The sequence below is a fragment of the Trichomycterus rosablanca genome, chromosome 14 (assembly GCF_030014385.1).
Source record: "Trichomycterus rosablanca isolate fTriRos1 chromosome 14, fTriRos1.hap1, whole genome shotgun sequence".
Classification (NCBI taxonomy): Eukaryota; Metazoa; Chordata; class Actinopteri; order Siluriformes; family Trichomycteridae; genus Trichomycterus; species Trichomycterus rosablanca.
Genome location: NC_086001.1, coordinates 27,379,881 through 27,402,516, shown reverse-complemented (window position 1 = coordinate 27,402,516; position 22,636 = coordinate 27,379,881). Strand labels below are relative to the sequence as shown.

The window sequence follows — 22,636 nt, the reverse complement described above, 5'->3', positions numbered from 1 at the left end:
GATGTGCAAAACTGATAGAGACATACCCCAAGCGACTTGCAGCTGTAATCGCAGCAAAAGGTGGCGCTACAAAGTATTAACGCAAGGGGGCTGAATAATATTGCACGCCCCACTTTTCAGTTTTTTATTTCTAAAAAAAGTTTAAAATATCCAATAAATTTCGTTCCACTTCACGATTGTGTCCCGCTTGTTGTTGATTCTTCACAAAAAATTACAATTTCATATCTTTATGTTTAAAGCCTGAAATGTGGCAAAAGGTTGAAAAGTTCAAGGGGGCTGAATACTTTTGCAAGGCACTGTATATATATATATATATGCCCGCAAGTACCGGAATCTAGAACGAGCGGCCAAGCGCGACACAAACACACGCAAGCGACACAGACTTTATTCCCAATCGTGTATTAAATCTTTTACCCAATATACAATGTAGTGCACTGTGTAGGGAACATAAATCAATTGTCTAATTTACACTGTTTAATGCACTAAGTAGGGATCATATTTAAAATACTATCTAGTGCACTACATGAGGAACATCAATTATTTTCTAATATACAATCTAGTGCACTATGTAGGGAATATAAATTTATTATCTTTCACATTATCTAATGCACTATGTAGTACACATTATTGTGTTTGTGACGCGAACAGTTAGCTAAGTAGCTCAGTTAGCAGCTCCTAAAAGTTCTGTTATCACCCATATCCTTTGGTGTGTGTGAGAGGTTTTTTTATTTTTTTTTATTTTTTTTTAAGCTTTTTTTGGAGGTCGGGGGTTTGCAACTTGTGATGTCTGATCTAATCTTGTGAAATGTTTTTGCACCCCCTTTCTGTAAAAAGAAGCTTGGTCATTTACAATGGAGCAAGTAAATGTCTATGGAACCATGTGATCAGCTGACTGATCAGCTGGCACAGTTTTCCAAGGTGTGTGCGGTATACAAAATATGCAAAAGGGAATCCCCGATCACAACCTTCTGACGCAATTTGGTAACAGCCAGACCGTTGACTGCAGCTCCGTCTGTGCAAACTGAAAACAACTTTGTATTTTGGTACGCAAACGCGGTTCTCGCTGTAATGCATGGTGCGCATCATTAATTTTGAGCACGCATGCGCACCACTTATGTGCATCCCTGGTTATAATGTTATAAATGTATGTGATTATTTATAATGTTATAAATGTATTTATTATTTATAATGTTATAAATGTATTTTATTATTTATAATGTTATAAATGTATTTATTATTTATAATGTTATAAATGTATTTTATTATTTATAATGTTATAAATGTATTTATTATTTATAATGTTATGAATGTATTTTATTATTTATAATGTTATAAATGTATTTATTATTTATAATGTTATAAATGTATTTGATTATTTATAATGTTATAAATGTATTTATTATTTATAATGTTATAAATGTATTTGATTATTTATAATGTTATAAATGTATTTGATTATTTATAATGTTATAAATGTATTTGATTATTTATAATGTTATAAATGTATTTGATTATTTATAATGTTATAAATGTATTTGATTATTTATAATGTTATAAATGTATTTGATTATTTATAATGTTATAAATGTATTAGATTATTTATAATGTTATAAATGTATTTATTATTTATAATGTTATAAATGTATTTGATTATTTATAATGTTATAAATGTATTTGATTATTTATAATGTTATAAATGTATTTATTATTTATAATGTTATAAATGCATTTGATTATTTATAATGTTATAAATGTATTTGATTATTTATAATGTTATAAATGTATTTATTATTTATAATGTTATAAATGTATTAGGTTATTTATAATATTATAAATGTATTAGGTTATTTATAATGTTATAAATGTATTTATTATTTATAATGTTATAAATGTATTTGATTATTTATAATGTTATAAATGTATTTATTATTTATAATGTTATAAATGTATTTGATTATTTATAATGTTATAAATGTATTTGATTATTTATAATGTTATAAATGTATTTGATTATTTATAATGTTATAAATGTATTTGATTATTTATAATGTTATAAATGTATTTGATTATTTATAATGTTATAAATGTATTTGATTATTTATAATGTTATGAATGTATTTGATTATTTATAATGTTATAAATGTATTTATTATTTATAATGTTATAAATGTATTTGATTATTCATAATGTTATAAATATATTTGATTATTTATAATGTTATAAATGTATTTGATTATTTATAATGTTATAAATGTATTGGATTATTTATAATGTTATAAATGTATTGGATTATTTATAATGTTATAAATGTATTTGATTATTCATAATGTTATAAATATATTTGATTATTTATAATGTTATAAATGTATTTGATTATTTATAATGTTATAAATGTATTTGATTATTTATAATGTTATAAATGTATTTGATTATTTATAATGTTATAAATGTATTTGATTATTTATAATGTTATAAATGTATTTGATTATTTATAATGTTATAAATGTATTGGATTATTTATAATGTTATAAATGTATTGGATTATTTATAATGTTATAAATGTATTTGATTATTTATAATGTTATAAATGTATTTGATTATTTATAATGTTATAAATGTATTGGATTATTTATAATGTTATAAATGTATTTGATTATTTTCTGCTTCAGAACTGAACAAGGATTTCTGCTGCTCCTCGTGTCCACGTTCCTCTACAACCCAAAATCAGCTCCACAATCACATCAAGAGCTGCAACCATGATAAATATGAGACTCTGGTGAAGATTAAGACTGAACATGAGGATCTGACGCCCACCAGAAGCTCCAGTAATCAGCAAACGTCCTCTGGTACTGTCAGCATTAACACCTCTCTCAGTCCCACACAGGAAGAAGGAAACGTCTGCTCACAGTGTGGGAAGAGCTTCAGTACACAGAGTGCTCTCAAAAAACACCAGCGCATTCACACTGGAGAGAAACTGTATCAGTGCTCACAGTGTGGAAAGAGTTTTAATCAACAGGGTAATCTCAAAATACACCAGCGCATTCACACTGGAAAGAAACCGTATCAGTGCTCACAGTGTGAAAAGAGTTTTAATACAAAGAGTGAGCTTAAAATACACCAGCGCATTCACACTGGAGAGAAACCGTATCAGTGCTCACAGTGTGGAAAGAGTTTTAATCAACAGGGTAATCTCAAAATACACCAGCGCATTCACACTGGAGAGAAACCATATCAGTGCTCACAGTGTGGGAATAGTTTTATTACACAGGGTAATCTCAAAATACACCAGCGCATTCACACTGGAGAGAAACCGTGTCAGTACTCACAGTGTGGAAAGAGTTTTAATACAAAGAGTGAGCTTAAAATACACCAGCGCATTCACACTAGAGAAAAACCGTATCAGTGCTCACAGTGTGGAAAGAATTTTAATCAACAGGGTAATCTCAAAATACACCAGCGCATTCACACTGGAGAGAAACCATATCAGTGCTCACAGTGTGGGAAGAGTTTTATTACACATGGTAATCTCAAAATACACCAGCGCATTCACACTGGAGAGAAACCATATCAGTGCTCACTGTGTGGGAAGAGTTTTATTACAAAGAGTGAGCTTAAAATACACCAGCGCGTTCACACTGGAGAGAAACCGTATCAGTGTTCACAGTGTGGGAAGAGTTTTAATGAACAGCGTATTCTGAAAAGACACCAGCGCATTCACACTGGAGAGAAACTGTATCAGTGCTCACAGTGTGGAAAGAGTTTTATTACAAAGAGTGAGCTTAAAGTACACCAGCGCGTTCACACTGGAGAGAAACCGTATCAGTGCTCACAGTGTGGAAAGAGTTTTGTTACACAGAGTAATCTCAAAACACACCAGCGCATTCACACTGGAGAGAAACCGAATCAGTGCTCACAGTGTGGAAAGAGTTTTAATGGACATAATCATCTGAAAAGACACCAGCGCGTTCACACTGGAGAGAAACCGTATCAGTGCTCACAGTGTGGAAAGAGTTTTATTACACAGAGTAATCTCAAAACACACCAGCGCATTCACACTGGAGAGAAACCGAATCAGTGCTCACAGTGTGGAAAGAGTTTTAATGGACAGAATCATCTGAAAAGACACCAGCGCATTCACACTGGAGAGAAACTGTATCAGTGCTCACAGTGTGGAAAGAGTTTTATTACAAAGAGTGAGCTTAAAGTACACCAGCGCGTTCACACTGGAGAGAAACCGTATCAGTGCTCACAGTGTGGAAAGAGTTTTATTACACAGAGTAATCTCAAAACACACCAGCGCATTCACACTGGAGAGAAACCGAATCAGTGCTCACAGTGTGGAAAGAGTTTTAATGGACAGAATCATCTGAAAAGACACCAGCGCGTTCACACTGGAGAGAAACCGTATCAGTGCTCACAGTGTGGAAAGAGTTTTAATGAACAGAGTAAACTCAAAAGACACCAGCGCGTTCACACTAGAGAGAAACCGTATTAGTGCTCACAGTGTGAGAAGTGTTTTAACATACAGGAATCTCTTAAAAACCACCAGCGCATTCACACTGGAGAAAAACCATATCAGTGCTTACAGTGTGAGAAGAGTTTTAATCAACTGGGTAATCTCAAAAAAACACCAGCGCATTCACATTTTACAGAAATGATGCTCACAATGTTGGAGCTGCTTTGCTCATTTATCAGCACTTAGACACAAGTGTGACTCATCAGATTGTACCAAACAAGCTAAAATATAAAAATATAAAATATAGTGAGTGAGTGTTGGGGAGAAATGGTTAGCAATGAATGAATTATACTGTGTAATATATGTATATCTTTAAGTTAAACTATTACCTGGAAATAATGTGATTATGTATAGTGGAGTGAATGGTGGGTAGAACCAGGAGGTTTAGAGCCTGATGTAAGTGAATGCTATCAGTTAATAGTGGAAGTGAATTGAAAAAAAGGTATTGAATCAGCTAGCATATATTGGTCTTAGTGATACTGTGCTTGTTTGGTTTTCTTCATACATTTCTAGACGTGTACTAGTGGTATCCCTCAGGGCTCTGTCTTGGGGCCTCTACTTTTTATAATTTACCTGCTTCCCATTGGACGTATCTTTAGGAAATACAACATTCAATTTTATTGTTATGCAGACGACACCGAGCTATACCTGTCCACTGTGCTCACGGCTACTCTTCCTCCTCCATCTCTCTCTGATTGTCTAATAGAATTAAGAACATGGTTCTCTTACAATTTTCTCACATTAAATGCTGATAAAACTGAAATGCTTCTTATAGGTAGAAAATCTCCTCTCTCTAAATCTAACAAATTCTCAGTGATGATGAAGAACTCGGTCGTCTCTCCTTCCACTCACAATCTTTCATTTCATGCACATATTAACAATATCACACAATCCGCTTATTTCCATTTACGTAACATTAATCGTCTACGTCCATTCCTTTCTCCTAGAAGTGCTGATGTTCTTGTTCATGCCCTGGTCACATCTTGAATTGATTATTGTATCTCTCTCTTTTTTGATCTACCTCATATGGGAGCTAGAGCTTTTAGCTACTCTGCCCCACATCTCTTGAACTCTCTCCCTCCTGACATTCGCACCATTAATTCAATCCCTAGTTTCAAAACATATTAAAATGTATTTCGCATTAAACTCGCCTACCCTTAATCTGTGTAATTAATTATGTACTGATGTTTTGTATTGTAAGATGTCCTTGAGTGTTTTGAAAGGAGCCCATGAATAAAATGTATTATTATTATTATTATTATTATTATATGTTGGCACAGATGTTACTTCTACTTGTTTTTCACACATTTTCATAGTTTGGCTTATACAGAGGTGGAAAGTAACGAATTACATTTGGTTGTGTTACTGTAATTGAGTAGTTTTTTGTGTACTTGTGCTTTTTAAAGTAGATTTTACAACCTGTAATTTTACTTTTACTTAAATATGTTTTGTATTAAGATTTGTAATTTGTTACATTTTAAATAACTTTTGTTACTGAGTAAAAAAACAATAAAAAAAAAGTCGACATCAAACCTACTTGTACTTGTACCGTTGCAGTCGTAGTCGCAATTTAACTGTTACGGGACGTGTTTTGTTCCGTGTTTTTTATCAGTGGGAGAGAAATGCTGCAGATTAGACTGAGACAGGGTGATGTGTATGAAACAGAAGGAAACTGCTGCTACCGTGGGAATTAGAAAATGTTTAGTTATTATTTTTAAGTGTTTACTTTTAATCTTGGTAACAACATGTGTGTGTGCAGGTTTATCAGCATAAAAACCTGTTTATTACTCCTCTGTTTGAGTAGCGCAGTGGGCAGAGCTTGTATTTTTCTGCCCAAGATTCGAGTTCAGCTTAGGGCAAAACTACAGTGGTGTGAAAAAGTGTTTGCCCCCTTCCTGATTTTCTGTTTTTTTGCTTGTTTGTCACACTTAAGTGTTTCGGAACATCAAACCAATTTAAATAGTAGGCAAAGACAACACAAGTAAACACAAAATGCAATTTGTAAATGAAGGTGTTTATTATTAAGGGAGAAAAAAATCCAAACCTACATGGCCCTGTGTGAAAAAGTGATTGCCCCCTAAACCTAATAACTGGTTGGGCCACCCTTAGCAGCAACAACTGCAACCAAGCGTTTGCGATAACTTGCAATGAGTCTTTTACAGCGTTCTGGAGGAATTTTGGCCCACTCATCTTTGCAGAATTGTTGTAATCCAGTTACATTAGAGGGTTTTCGAGCATGAACGGCCTTTTTAAGGTCATACCACAGCATCTCAATAGGATTCAGGTCAGGACTTTGACTAGGCCACTCCAAAGTCTTCATTTTGTTTTTCTTCAGCCATTCAGAGGTGGACTTGCTGGTGTGTTATGGATCATTGTCCTGCTGCAGAACCCAAGTTCGTTTCAGCTTGAGGTCACGAACAGATGGTCGGACATTCTCCTTTAGGATCTTTTGGTAGACAGCAGAATTCATAGTTCCATTTATGACAGCAAGTCTTCCAGGTCCTGACGCAGCAAAACAGCCCCAGACCATCACACTACCGCCACCATATTTTACTGTTGGTATAATGTTATTTTTCTGAAATGCAGTGTTACTTTTACGCCAGATGTAATGGGACACACACCTTCCAAAGAGTTCAACTTTTGTCTCATCGGTCCACAGAATGTTTTCCCAAAAGTCTTGGGGATCATCAAGATGTGTTTTGGAAAAATTTAGACGAGCTTTAATGTTCTTTTTGCTCAGCAGTGGTTTTCTTCTTGGAACTCTGCCATTTTTGCACAGTCTCTTTCTGATGGTGGAGGCATGAACTCTGACCTTAACTAAGGCAAGTGAGGCCCGCAGTTCTTTGGACGTTGTTGTGGGATCCTTTGTGACCTCTTGGATGAGTCGTCGCTGCACTCTTGCGGTAATTTTGGGTGGCCGGCCACTCCTGGGAAGGTTCACCACTGTTCCATGTCTTCGCCATTTGTGGATAATGGCTCTCACTGTGGTTCGCTGGATTCCCAAAGCTTTAGAAATGGCTTTATAACCCTTTCCAGACTGATAGATCTCAATTACTTTCTTTCTCAATTGTTCCTGAATTTCTTTGGATCTCGGCATGATGTGTAGCTTTTAAGGATCTTTCGGTGGACTTCACTTTGTCAGGCAGGTCCTATTTAAGTGATGTCTTGATTGAGAACAGGTGTGGCAATAATCAGGCCTGGGTGTGGCTAGAGACAATGTACTCAACAAGGGGGGCAATCACTTTTTCACACAGGGCCATGAAGGTTTGGATTTTTTTTCTCCCTTAATAATAAACACCTTCATTTAAAAATTGCATTTTGTGTTTACTTGTGTTGTCTTTGACTACTATTTAAATTGGTTTGATGTTCCGAAACACTTAAGTGTGACAAACATGCAAAAAAAACAGGAAATGAGGAAGGGGGCAAACACTTTTTCACACCACTGTAAAGCAACTGGGGTGAGCATTGCTCCCCGTGGATTTTTCTCACTGCCCGCCTAAGCAACACCGTCTGAACCGGGGCTGCATATCAGTGTGTCAGTGTCACTGGATCATTAAGCTCCACTTGGCTACAACTATTAAGGTTCTGGAGTGTATATGTGGGAATTTGTGCACGTCCAGGTGTGACAAAAATGCCCAGGTTTTTATCCCAAGGCTTTGTGACTGGAGTTTCTTTCCATCAACTTTTCTTCATGTAAAATAGGAAAGAACCTTCCCCAAACTGTTGTGCTTTGTTTAAATAGTTGATTTACTACACCTAGGAGAGTCCTGACACTTACAGTCACCTGGGAGAGTCCTGACACTTACAGTACAGGTATGTACAGTACAGCCAGTGATAGCTCAGTGGTGAAGGTACTGGACTAGTAAGCAGAAGGTTGCCGGTTCAAGCCCCGCCACCACCAAGTTGCCATTGTTGGGTCCCTGAGCAAGGCCCTTAACCCTCAATTGCTCATCGTGTTCCACTCATTGTGTATGTCGCTTTGGATAAAAGCATCTGCTAAATGCTGTAAATGTATGTTCGTGTGGTGTATTTTAGAAAGTGGTGCAACAGCGACATCTAGAGTTTACAAGCGGTACCGCGCAGAAATATAAAGAACACTCGCTCTGTTAATAACAGTGCTGCTGGGTCCTAGTGCCCTATAGTTCACCTTAAAATAAATGCTAATCACAACCACCGATAAAATAAAAACATTAGTTTTAGCATTACGTGCAAAATAAAGAAAGCTTTAAAAAACACAAATGAGGGGATAAAAACGCATGTGAGAAATACATGAGAGAAACATCATGTCCAAAATATAAAAAAGGTTTGTTCAGAGCATTTCTTTCTTTAGCTAACTTTGGCAGTTCGTTCAGTCTGTCGTTTTGAGTAGAGACTGTCAGCCTCGTTTCAAATGATGCCCCCTCCATACTTAGGGCACTACTTGTAAAACATTGTAAAAACACTCACCTTAAATACAGATTTATTGTTGGATAAATACTTTGTTGAGGTGACTATCTTACTGGCGCAGACTTAACCTACGTGGCGAATAATAAGCGGAGCGGAGTTTTTCTGTCATTTTTCTTTATTATAAACACAGAACTGAACTTGGGCATGACCGCTCTCTTGTGTATGCTTCACTCAACTAACAGGATGCGTCATTACATCACACACTATATCACATCAGTGTGATTGCTTGGCTGCTGAACCATATACACATAACATTCCATATCAAAATAAGAGCGTTATATCATATTTAACACCCCCACTCGCTCTTATTCCATTGCATCACATAGAAAACAAAACAACAATTCATTAAACCAGAAAATATAACTCATTACATTCAATTACCAAACATGTGTCTTGTAAAGCTTCTCAATTTCAGCTTAGTAGCTGGCTTGGTCAAAACATCAGCAATCATTTGCTCAGTAGGACAATACTCCAAAATAAACCTTCCATTATTTAAATTTTCCCTTATGAAGTGGTACTTAATGTCAATATGTTTACACCTCTGTCTGTTTACAGGGTTTTTGGCCAATGCTATAGCACCTTGGTTGTCTTCGTACACCTTTGTTTGTGCATACTGATAATTGTCAATACCACTAAGCAATTGCTCTAGGTAAATGCCTTCCTGTATGGCTGATGCTAAGGCCATATATTCTGCCTCACATGTTGATAAAGCTACTGTTGGTTGTTTTCTTGTTTTCCAGGATATCAAAGAGCTACCCTCACTTAAACTGGCACAATACCCTGACGTACTTCGTCTGTCGGTCGAATCTGATGCCCAATCAGCATCACTGTGGACTCTTAGGCCTAGTTTTTCAGTGTCATTTCTCCTGAAGTACAATCCCTTTTCCATTGTACCTTTGAGGTATCTGAACACGTGTTTAACAGTGTTCCAGTGCTCAACAGTTGGTTCAGCAAAGTGCTGGGAGAGTTTACTGACCACAAAACTAATGTCTGGCCTCGTGCATGTGGACAAGTAAATTAAGCTTCCTACAGCCTCCCTGTATTTTCTTGGTTCTTGCATTTCCTTTGCATTTTCTGTGTATTCTAGTTTAGGTTCACATGGTGTTTCTCTAGGCTTGTAGTTCTGCATGCCAAATCTGTCTAAAACCTTGTTCACAAATCTCTCCTGTGACATTATTACTACACCATCTGTTTGTTCAAAATCGATCCCTAGGAAATGTTTAAGTTTTCCCATGTCTTTCATTTTGAACCTCTCAGTGAGCATCCGCTTCACCTTTTTCATCACATTCTCATTGTTGGCAGCAATGATGAGATCATCAACCCAAATTATTAGGATTACTTTCTCATTGTTTCTTTCCCGTGTGTAAACACATGTATCAGCAAAAATTTGAACGAAATCATTCTCAACCAAGCATGTGTGCAGCATCGCATTCCAATTCCTCCCCGATTGTTTTAATCCGTAAATGGATTTTCGAAGCTTGCACACTAGCTTCTCACCCTTGTCTGATTTTTCTTCAAAACCCTCAGGTTGCTCCATATAAATTTCACAATCAATTGGAGCGTGCAAATAAGCTGTCTTAACATCCATCTGGTGTGAGACTAAGTTATCCTGGACTGCTTTTTGCATCACAACCCTCACACGTCATGTCGGCTGTGGGTGAGAATGTTTCGTCGTAATCTATACCTGGTTTCTGACTGTAGCCTTTTGCTACGTACCTTGCCTTGTATTTGTCAGACCTATCAATTTCTGTTTTCAGCGCATAAACCCATCTACCCCCCACTGTCTGTTTGCCCGGTGGCAACTGGGTCAGGGTGAAGACTTCGTTCTCCTCGAGAGATTGCATCTCCTCTCTCATGGCAGCTTTCCACTGCCTTGCTTTGATTGACGCAATGGCATTCTGGTAAGTATGAGGCACATCGCACACTGCCCTGTAACAAAAGTCCATGCAAGTGTTTAGATTGTCCCCTGTTTCACCTGTGTCATAGTCCTGCAGGTGAGCTGGTCTCCTTTTGGCTCTTGGTGGGTTCTTTCTGTAAACAGTCTCTGTGACTTCACCTGGCTGGGTACGTTCAGTCTTTTCAGGTGAAGCACCAACACTACCATTTTGAACACTCTGACCTTGTGCATTTTCAGGTTTCTCATCAACCCTCTCATCAGTGTTGTCAACCATGGTATGTATGTTCCCATAACCTGTTTGTGACTGAACTGTTTGTGTACCTTTCTCGTTTGTCGTCTTTGTTGTGAATTTTATCAATCTATGCTTTTGGACCTTCTCTGTGTCTGGGTAGTATACTAAGTACGCCGGGCTGTTTTTGTCGTAGCCTATGAAAACCCCTTGATCACATCGCGATTCCATTTTGCCTTTCTCTTGCTTGTAAGCAAAACACGCGGAGCCGAATTTCTGCAATCTGGACAGATTGGGTACATTTCTTGTGAACAGCTCGTATGCTGTTTTCTTTGTGCGCCTATTGTAGCACCTATTCCTCACATATGCTGAGGTCTGAACAGCGTAGTTCCACATGTTATCAGGTAACCCGCTTTCAATCAGTAGGCATCTGCTCATTTCATAGAGTGTTCTCCAACCTCTTTCTGCAGTACCGTTTTGGTGGGGTGAGTAAGGCGCAGACGTCTCGTGTCTAATCCTGTTTCTGGTTAACAGTGTCCGGAAGTCGTGACCTGTAAATTCAGTGCCGTTATCTGAACGGATACACTTGACTTGCCCGTAGGGGATTACGTCTGCCAAGAATTTCTCTGTGGCCTTGACTGTGTCACTTTTGGATCTGAGAAAGTACACAAACATAGTGCCTGAATAATCATCTGTAAAAGACTGCACATATCGGTGCCCTTCCATGCTCGGAGTACGCATGGGGCCTGCTAAATCAGTGTGTACTAGCTCTAGGGGCCTTTTTGCTTTCCTATCTGGTTCCCTATTTCGTGTCTGTGTGAATTTCCCTTGTGTGCACACCTCACATGACATATTCAAGCCAGATGAACCTCCCTTAATCTCCATGCCCTTCACCACACCTTGTAAATTTTTCACATCCTCAAAATTACAATGACCTAATATCTGATGCCAGGTCTGGACATCATGACACACTTTCAATTGGTCAACATCATTCTTAACAGTAGGTAAATAATACAAGTTACCACTCTCATGTATGTCAAACCTGCGACCGTCATTGGTGAGTATGCGATTGTCCCCTTTCTCGAAGATCACCGTCGCACCTCCGTTGGTTGCTCTCGACACCGAAAAGATGTCGTGTGGGTATGTAGGCATGTAGAGCGCATATGGGCCATTCCACCGAATGGGTGCCATTTGCTTGTTGTAACTGTTCCAAATTAAACTTAATTATGTATCTTTTTTCAACTCTGAATATAATAACACATATATTGAACTATTCAAAACATGTATTGGTCAATCTTAGGCAGCTTTATTTAATTTTTTACAAGGTTTCTAAGTCGAAGATGGTTAAATTTTTTTCAGTCCTGTTACCAAAACTCATGTGAAATTTAAAAAAGCATGTTTAAAAGCATGTCAACTAATTCCTTTGATTTTCCCTCAAGAAAGTGTTTATTTTAAAGAAATAGTTGAATACATGTTCAAATAATTGATACTTTTAACTAAAAAATCACTACATATGCATGCACGTTGTACTTTTCTAAAAGATGCAAAGCCATTTTTATCTTTTCAAGAAGACCCTAACCTGAAATTGATCAAATTTTTTATCATGTAATTTATTAAACAAATGGATAAATGATGGACCAAACATAGTTGAAAAAAAAGTGGTTTATCTTTTTTTTGTTTTTAGAAAAAATAATCAAGTAACAGGAATGAACACTGGGTAACAGGAATGAACACTGGGTAACAGGAATGAACACTCGGTAACAGAGCCATGTGCTTGTGTGTGTGTGTGCGCGCGTGTGTGTGTAAAAACAAACTTGTCTGGCCTTTTCTAAGAGATCTTCTCTAGTGTGGCCCAGAGCTCTTTTTTCATTTCCATATAGCGACCTGTGACTGGCCTCAGAGGTGGGATAATACACAAAACATCCTCAAAAAGGTACCAAAGCATGTCTTCACATGCTGGCCAGAAATGCCCCCATTTTGTGCATGCAACAGACCTCAACATGTGTTGCACTTGTATCTATGATGATGCCAGGGTATAGGTCACCCTCGTACTTCACCACACACCATTTGCCAACAACTTCAGGACTTTGCCACTGAACTTCCATGGCTATGGGAGCCGTCTGTTGATGACTGAACGTGAAATGCTTTGCATTAAAGCAGTCACAGGTCAGGTTTTGTTTTGTTGTACACAAGCAGCTGACATCCCTGTGTGTCAGTTCTCCTTGGGCTAGGGTCACTGCCTGATGCATCCTCAAGGTGGATGGAATTGGTGGCACATCATTGGGCATCTCCAAAACTGCCTTCTCAACTGCTTCCTCGTTGACAAAAAACAACTTGATTGTTGTTTCTGCCTTTTGCAACACAGCATACAGCTCTGCAGCATTAGGAATGTCTGTCCCTTTGCTGACCAGACTGTCAGCCCTCCTCTTCAGGGCTCCTCCCACACCATCTGGGGCACCCTTCCCATGGCTCGCCTCAAAGAAGTTCCACGTCCCAGCAGTGAATCCTTGTCTGAACAGCTCAGTACAAAACAGGAAAAAATTCCCTCGCTGTCTATACTGAGTGCATGGGCCATCACTGTAAAAATGGATTGTGGAGACCTCTGGATGTGCACTCTGCACGTAATTAAGCACTGGTGACAAGTGCTGCCAAATTGCTGGTGGGCCCTTTTGCCTTGAGGGGGACACTGTGCAGAAGGACATTGGGCGGGGTGATGAATGCACATAAAGCACACCCGTGTGCAGTGTTGCCTGTTGGTGTGATGCTCCAAAGTGGACTCCCTGTATTTCTGTGCTGTACTTGCAGAGGTAATTTTTCGGAAAAGTCAACATGAATTAGACATTCATGTGCTTTCAAGCCATGTCTCAGTGCTCTGTAGTGTCTAAACTGATTATTGATGTTGTAAGTGTGTCTCTTAAACCTATGCAGTTGCAGGTTCAGCAGTTCTAGCAGTTCTGCTTGTGTGGTCTGGAACTCTTTTTTTATTGTGATTTTAGATGTTTTGCCATTGGGGTCATTCTTGTGTTCCTTATCCACTATTGCCCACTGGAGATAAGTCACTTGACTCTCTGCATTGTACTGGCTAGAGACTGGGCAAGAGAGGTCCTTGCATTCAGAACATTCTCCATACATGCATTTAATGTTTTCTGTGTCGCATGTGATGGCTTTCACAAGGTCATGCAGATTGACGGTGCTGATCACTTTCAAGTGGTGGAGCTTCTGCACAATAAAACCCAGATTCTCATGCACCTTGCACATGCATGTGTCCCGGTCACTCAGAGTTGGATGAACAACCCAAAAAGGTCGAAGCAAACAGAAGAGTGAGTAAGAGATGGAGCTTTCTTCTTCAGCCAAAAATTTAATGTGCAAATTTTTCATGGTATCCAAAAGGAAACGTTTTTGCTTTTTGTTTTTTTTCCAAGTGATGGTCTGCCTCTTCCCAGTTGTGATGCGACTCACATCATCCCTTGAGTAGAAAGCTCTCACTCTGCTTAACAAACTATCTCCAACCCTGTTGTTCCGCTTCCGCTGGTAGGTGTAGTTAACCTTTCCATTTTTCTCATTCTTCCATCTTTTCTTTGAAAAGCCCAATGAATTTTGAGCCAAGCGCTGCAGCCTGTACTTTTTCAGAACTTTTCCTGTTGTTATTTTTGAAATTATTTGCCTTTCCCTCTCCCCCTGTGCTGCTTTGTATTTGTTTCGGATGTCCTCTACCAGAGCCTCATGAAACAAAAGAGTCTTCTGAATAGCTGCACATGGAAGCTGTCTCATCTGCCTTTTTACTTTTGTGCGCGGAGAAGCATTATTCTTTTTCATGCGCTGGACTTGTTTCTTGTACTTTTCTATTTTTTGGGTTTGTTTCTTCAACATAACCTGTAATTCTTGAATTTTCTTCTGAAGATTCTTTTGTTTTTTTCGTCTACTTTTCTGCCCTTGATTGTGTTGCCTAAAACACACATTGATTGATTGATTGATTGATTGAGTACTTTATTAATCCCCGAAGGGAAATTATGGAATGCATCACATTAAATAACACATTGCAGTTGGTTAAATGTACTGTTACATTATCTCTGTGACTCAATAAGCAGAATTTAATACTATAATGCAATAATGTCTATTTCCATCAGCTACTTCTAAATAAATTCTAACATTTGGTTGTTGCACAACTAAGGTTGCAAAATTCAAAGTTGGAAACTTTCCATAGGAATTAACTGGAATAAACTAGAAATTTGCGAAGTTGCAAGTTAGCCTTTAACAGGAAACTTATATGTCGTTTAATTTCTCTCCTGCACTGGTCATTCTTCTATCACATGCACAGATCATTTCTACAGTATAATCCTGCTCACTACAGCCACAATACTGCATCTGAGCCCACACACTACATCCAGTCAAGTTTGAATCAGAATACTCCGTTGCACATTTTCTTTGACACTTGACCCATTTCATAAACTACACCTGGAAGTGCTTGGTTGTGGATCTACAGCTTGTGCTGGTGATAACTGGGGACTGTGTGAAGGGGTGATGAGGTGTTGTAGAGCTTCTTTCCTGTCCTTGATTCTATGGTATGTTTCCCTCCATTTTTTGCGTTGTCTGCGCTTTTCTCTCTCACTTAGGTTATTGATCCTTTTCTTCCTGCCTGATTTTAGATCCTCCCTGTATTTTTCTCGTTCCTTCTCTAAATATTTTTCTCTCCTCTCTGGGTCAGCATCACGTCGAGCACGATAGCGTCGTTGCTTTTCTGCAGCACTTCGTGGTAGATTGGTACCCTGTAAGTATGGTATTCACATTGTGAAACTGATATTAAATCTCAACAACTTCAGTCATTTCAACTGTAAACCTTAAAAAAGGTGAATAGTATTACATTGACTAATATTCACACTAATAAATCAATAAACCAGAGGACTCTACTCACTCCTGTTACTGGCACTCAGTCATGTTACTCTTTATATGAGTAACAGGACTGAAAGTAACAGGACTGAGTTTTTAGCATAGAATTAGCAAAAACATAAAATATAGCTACATGGCGGCTATGCTAATAGCACGAGGACACTAAGCACATTTTAGTGATTTTCCTAAAATTGTATTCTAAAAATAAACAAATAACATCTAGGAATTAATTAAGGTAACAGGAGAGATCGTTGAGATTTACCTCCTCAGTCATACTTACAAAATGATCAAATATACAGAAAAAAAAGGAGGGAACTTACTTTTGGTCTTCCCATGGCCTTCAGAAGATCCAACTGATGCAACTTCCTGTTGAACATGTGACTTGTGGAATGTTCCAAATTTTTCAGATGGGGTAATGTGTTATGGTAACAGGACTGAGTGAAAACCTAGGGACACAAATAAAATGTTTATTTGAACTTAAATATTATGGATTTTTTATGAAAAAAATATTTTTAACGCATATATGGGATTTGGAGTCACACAACAATGCAAAAAAAACTACATCTCCGAAGGATTTTAATAATTATATTTTATGGTAAAGTGTATAGTTAGAGAGCCGGAACAGGTAACAAATGCTATTTTTTCAGTGTTATAGGTAGTTTTTATTAATGTTTTTAATTGTATATCTTAAAATTGCAATTAGGTCAATGTATAAGACACTATGCTTAATAATAAAATGTATTTTACAGTTATTTTTTGTGCACATTTATACATGTAATGTCCTGGGGACGGAAATGGCACCGATTCGGCGGAATATATGGCATCCCGGAGCTGCGCTCTGCGTTGCTGTCCCCTGCTGTCCAGCAGGTGGATCACCGCGGTTCCTCTCTGTTGCGCCATCCCGCTGCACTTGCTTCCATCCGCTAACTCCACTAAGTGGGTGCTTGGCTGGAACGAGTGGTCGAAGCTCTCGAACTTGCTGATGTCGTTGACGATGTGAGAAGTCGCTCCCGCGTCCACCATGATCCCCTTCTTCTTCATGTGGCCCGGTGGTCTCTCTCTCTGGACGTAGTTGGCCATGAAGATGGAATCGTTGGCTCCGTCTTGCTCCTCCGCAAATTTCCTGGCGTCATCTTGCCCATGCTTCTTCTTGCAGAGGGACTCTGCATGCGTGGCGTTCTTGCAATGGCTGCACCAGACTCGTCTGTAGCATTTTCGCGCTCTGTGTCCCTTTGTTCCACACTTATAGCACGTAATGTCTGCATCGTCGTCTTTTCTTCTATTTTCTGGTTTGCTTTGCCCTTTGCCCTGTCTTGCATACGTTTTCATCACATTGTCTGTACTTTGTTCTGTCATTTTCATTTTCTCCGATTCTTCATAAACTCGCAGCCTTCTCTTGAAGTCGGCGAACGTGACATTATCCTCATTCTGTGTCACATGCACCGCTAGCGGTTTGAACGAATCTGGTAGCCCGCCTAGCACCATGGCCACGATCAGTCCATCACTGAAGGTTTCCCCCGCTTCTCTTAACGCTGTGATAATGTTCTCTGCCCTTATCAGATAATCAGTAACAGTCTCTTTTTCTTCCATGCGCAACTTTGTCAGCGATGTGTACATGTTAATGATTCTCGGTTTACTTTTACCAGCGTAATGTTCTCGCAGTATCTTCAGTGCATTTCTGCCATCTTCAGCAGCCTCATGTCGGATTAGCGAAAGGCTTTTGTCATCGATTAGCCTTACCAGTTCGGCGTAGCAGTCGGCATTCTTTCGTCGGTCATCATCGTTTGGCTGATCTGGTTCTTCTAATATTGTCCCCTTTAGCTTCAGGATGTGTAGGCAGCTCAAAAACCTTGTTTCCCACAGGTCGTATTTCTCCTCAGATCCGTCGAACAACAGCTGTGGTGCTGGAGCTCCAGTGGCTCGGCTAGCCATCTTCACCACGAGCCCGCTAATTTTCTCCTCAGCTCCAAACTTTACTTTTCCACGTAATACGTCGCGCTTAACTAACTACTCATGCTCGTTAATCTTCGTCTCTGGGCCCATAACCTGTTGAGGTGACTATCTTACTGGCGCAGACTTAACCTACGTGGCAAATAATAAGCGGAGCGGAGTTTTTCTGTCATTTTTCTTTATTATAAACACAGAACTGAACTCAGTTCTAGACGTTTTTCCAAGCAGTTTCTCTAATGTCATGTTTTGTTTTCCAACTCAAACATTTACACCAGTAGAAGCTTAAAAATAACACTAGTGTATAAGCACAAGGTGATTAATTTATTTATAGTCGGTGCTGTTTATGCTTTTACACTTTAATTAAGTCAGTGCCTGTGTGAACAATGATCACAAGATCTCCATATCATATTTTTTAACAATTATCCAGTAGTGCCACAGGAGGGGCCAAACAATAATACAAGTCAAGTCACATTTATTTATATAGCGCTTTCTACACTGAACATGGTCTCAAATCAACTTTACAGAATCCACGACCAACAGACCAAAAAAACCCTGTTGAGCAAACCGAGGACGACAGTAAGAAGGAAAAACTCCCTTAAAATTACAGGAAAAAAAACCTTGAGAGGAACCAGACTCAGCAGGGACCTCCATCCTCCTTGGGTGGCCTAGAGGAGAATTTAAATTAATAAAATGTAGACAAATCATACATACACAAACCTAACCTAAACAATTTTAAGCTTTTAATTACTTATTTATTAATTTTAGTTTCAAAACAACACGAAGCTGGCAAGAAAAATAAAAGTAAGAGAGAGGAATGGGCTGGGAATACCATGTGCTGGAAACTTTTATCCACACACACCCACCTTCACTCCAAACCTCCTGTTACACACTGACCCAGCTGCATTTTCTTCATCACAGCTAATGTCCAAGGCAGTTAAAAAAGTTATTATTATTTATTTATTGTAATATTTACATTATGATGTCCTGTAGTACGAGCTGGGCGGGTAAGTGTAGCATCTCTCCTATAAAATATTTATTTAAATGAAAAGACATGTGAAACAGTTGCAGGATGAGACATAAAAAGTAGATGTGTGTATTATTTAAAACTAAACTGAATGATAATTGGTTACCTTCAAATAATTGTGCAGCATGTGTTCCTGATTTACATTCAGTGTTAACTAGTAAAGAAGGACCCACTGTGACCCTGACCAGGTTCCATCTCTCTCTCTCTCTCTCTCTGTCGGAGTGCATGCTGGGAGCGAGTGGGCGGAGCGTGGTGAACGTGAGTGTGAATGTGCGTTTAAATGCTTCTCTCTCGTTTGTCATTACTCTATATAATTTAAACATTGTATATCATATAACAAAAGCAATCTAAAACATCTGTTGCATATTTTAACACACTAAACCTTGGTGCGTGTGTGTTTTTTCGGGCGTCTGCACCAGCGTGTGGCTGGAAAGCATGACGACCCGCAGTGGCGGGGTGCTAGACACACTAACGCGGGACCACGGTGTTAAGGTGGCCACCGGCGCTAGTGTGGAAGATTGTATACTGGCTGTAGGAAAATTTGTTAAACTTGAGAATGTGCTGGCAGCGTCCAGGATGAATAGTGCTGTAGTTTTATTTGTAAGCACTGTTGAAATGGCTAGACACCTAGTTGAAGAGGGAGTGGTGATTGGGGGTTCATTCACGAATGTGCTCCCTCTCTCAACTCCATCCAGGAAAGTCATTCTTTCCAATGTTCCCCCGTTTATTAAAGACGAAATGTTGCACAGAGAACTATCGCGCTTCGGTAGACTCATGTCTCCGATTAAAAAGATTAGTATCGGTAGCAAATCTGACTTGCTGAAGCACGTAGTGTCTTTTAGGAGATTCACCTATATGATTTTGAATAACAACGAGAACGAACTAGAGCGCATTCTAACTTTTAAAATAGATGGTTTCAGTTATACGATCTACAGTATGTGTCAACTGATAGCATGCGATGCTTAAACTGTGGTCAGAAAGATCATTTAGTGCGCGCATGCACAAAAGGGAATAACAAGCAAAATAACGATAAAAGTGAAAGTAAAGACAATGAACATAGAGAAAACGAAACAAACAACAAAAATAATGTAAGCAATGAAAATGCTTCAAACAGTGAGAATAGTGAAAGTGGTGAGTGTAGCGTGAGGGATAGTGGTGACTCGGAGCAGCACACACACAGCAGCAGCTCACCCATCCAACCCCCCCCCCCCCCCCCCTAATCCATCACCTAATGATGAGAAAAATGTTCCTGATATTGAAGCTCTCATAGAGTGTTACTGTAACTAAGACCAAATGGAAACAGACGAAAGTCTTTTTAAAACACCCATTAAAAGAAAAAAAAAAAAGAAAGAAGACAACACAACTATAAAACAGGCAAAAAAAACTGACATTAACCTCGGTCAACATGAATCAGAAACCGAAAGTGAGACAGGTCTCTCTGACTCCAGTCAATCGAGCTCTACTGAGGTCGGTTGGATCGCAAAAAACTACAACCAAGAGGAAATTAAGTTCTTCCTCAAAACAACAACAAATATGCGACTGGTAAAAATATGCACTGGTGACTTTTCAGATGACTCTGTCCATTAAAACTCTGCCCACACTGTGAGCACTGATACAGTTTCTCTCCAATGTGAACGCGCTGGTGTCTTTTCAGATGACCCTGTCCATTAAAACTCTTTCCACACTGTGAGCACTGATACGGTTTCTCTCCAGTGTGAATGCGCTGGTGTGTTTGGAGATTACTCTGTGTAATAAAACTCTTTCCACACTGTGAGCACTGATACGGTTTCTCTCCAGTGTGAATGCGCTGGTGTATTTTGAGATAACTCTGTGTATTAAAACTCTTCCTACACTGTGAGCACTGATACGGTTTCTCTCCAGTGTGAATGCGCTGGTGATTTTTCAGATTACTCTGTGTATTAAAACTCTTCCCACACTGTGAGCACTGATACGGTTTCTCTCCAGCGTGAATTCGCTGGTGTATTTTGAGAGCACCCCGGGTCCTGAAGCTCTTCCCACACTGTGAGCACTGATACAGTTTCTCTCCAGTGTGAATGCGCTGGTGTATTTTGAGATGACTCAGAAACCTGAAGCTCTTCCCACACTGTGAGCAGACGTTTCCTTCTTCCTGTGTGGGACTGAGAGAGGTGTTAATGCTGACAGTACCAGAGGACGTTTGCTGATTACTGGAGCTTCTGGTGGGCGTCAGATCCTCATGTTCAGTCTTAATCTTCACCAGAGTCTCATATTTATCATGGTTGCAGCTCTTGATGTGATTGTGGAGGTGATTTTGGGTTGTAGAGGAACGTGGACACGAGAAGCAGCAGAAATCCTTGTTCATTTCTGAAGCAGAAAATAATCAAATACATTTATAACATTATAAATAATCAAATACATTTATAACATTATAAATAATCAAATACATTTATAACATTGTAAATAATCAAATACATTTATAACATTATAATTAATCAAATACATTTATAACATTATAAATAATCAAAAACATTTATAACATTATAAATAATCAAATACATTTATAACATTATAAATAATCAAATACATTTATAACATTATAAATAATCAAATACATTCATAACATTATAAATAATCAAATACATTCATAACATTATAAATAATCAAATACATTCATAACATTATAAATAATAAATACATTTATAACATTATAAATAATCAAATACATTTATAACATTATAAATAATCAAATACATTTATAACATTATAAATAATCATATACATTTATAACATTATAAATAATAAATACATTTATAACATTATAAATAATACTGTTAGTAATTGTTAAACTGAGATCTGATATTAAAGTCCTGTAACGTGATTCATCCTGCATTCATCATTTCCTGCTCACACTGATCTGCATGAGCACAATACAAGCTTTCACTGTATGATGCTTCATCCCAGGTTCCTCTGATTCTATTCAATCCAAATCTTATTTTACTCAAGATAAAAAATATCTTACTGAGTTCATCTTTATCTTCAGGTTCTTCCTTCTTCACAGGCTTCATCTGGAAACCTCCACACTGTTGGTCCTCTGGGGTGAGGTGTTCCTCAGAGGTGACGTGTTCCACAGGGATTAAAGATCCTTCACCTGAAATTCATCAATATGTGAAGAAGAAACTCAACAACTGGAGGAAACTGAAGGTTGTGGGTTTAGTTACCACAAATAAATACTACTTAGATTTAATCCAGACTGGAGGTATCAGCACTTCTACACAGGACAGTACGGTACAGTACAGGTTCTAATCCCACTATCCACATTTTCTTATTAGTTCTACTATACTAACCAAACTGTACTGTACTAACATGGCAAATTGCTCCACATTTACTTACAGAAGTAACTTCCATCTTCTTCCTCCTCCTTTTTTATTAGTTTCTCTTGGAATCCTTCATTTTGTAGATCTATGGGGGTGACGTGTCCCTCTTCTGCTGACTGCATCATTAAAAGATCTGACAGGCAGACGGACAGATAGACAAATGTACTTTATTCCCTATTAAAGAGAAATCCAGGAATACTCTTTCAGACTGTTTTAACTGTTTATTTTTAATGCTGTGAGGCTGTAAACAGAGTGAAAATGTTGAAACTATTGTGGGACTGAGCAGCATCAGACAGAAAAGACTTCTAATAGAACTTTTTGGGTTGGTTTCACA

The 22,636-nt window shown here is 38.2% G+C and overlaps 2 protein-coding genes across 2 annotated transcripts in view; one reads left to right on the top strand and one right to left on the bottom strand.

Annotated features, from left to right (window-relative positions):
- Positions 1–2,923: 2,923 nt before the first annotated feature.
- Positions 2,924–22,636, top strand: part of LOC134326771 (zinc finger protein 850-like) — a gene marked incomplete at its 5' end in the record, with an annotated part of 251,417 nt that continues 231,704 nt past the window's right edge. The window contains one exon of the mRNA XM_063008929.1: positions 2,924–4,468. Coding sequence (XP_062864999.1) covers positions 2,924–4,468 — 1,545 coding nt within the window. The remainder of the gene's footprint in view (positions 4,469–22,636) is intronic.
- On the bottom strand, positions 15,140–16,453 carry LOC134326820 (E3 ubiquitin-protein ligase BRE1A-like). Its single transcript, XM_063008975.1, has 2 exons — positions 16,296–16,453; positions 15,140–15,854 (listed from the first exon to the last, which is right to left on the bottom strand). The coding sequence occupies exons 1-2, from the start codon at positions 16,350–16,352 to the stop codon at positions 15,531–15,533; spliced, it is 381 nt and encodes a 126-aa protein (XP_062865045.1). The 5' UTR covers positions 16,353–16,453; the 3' UTR covers positions 15,140–15,530.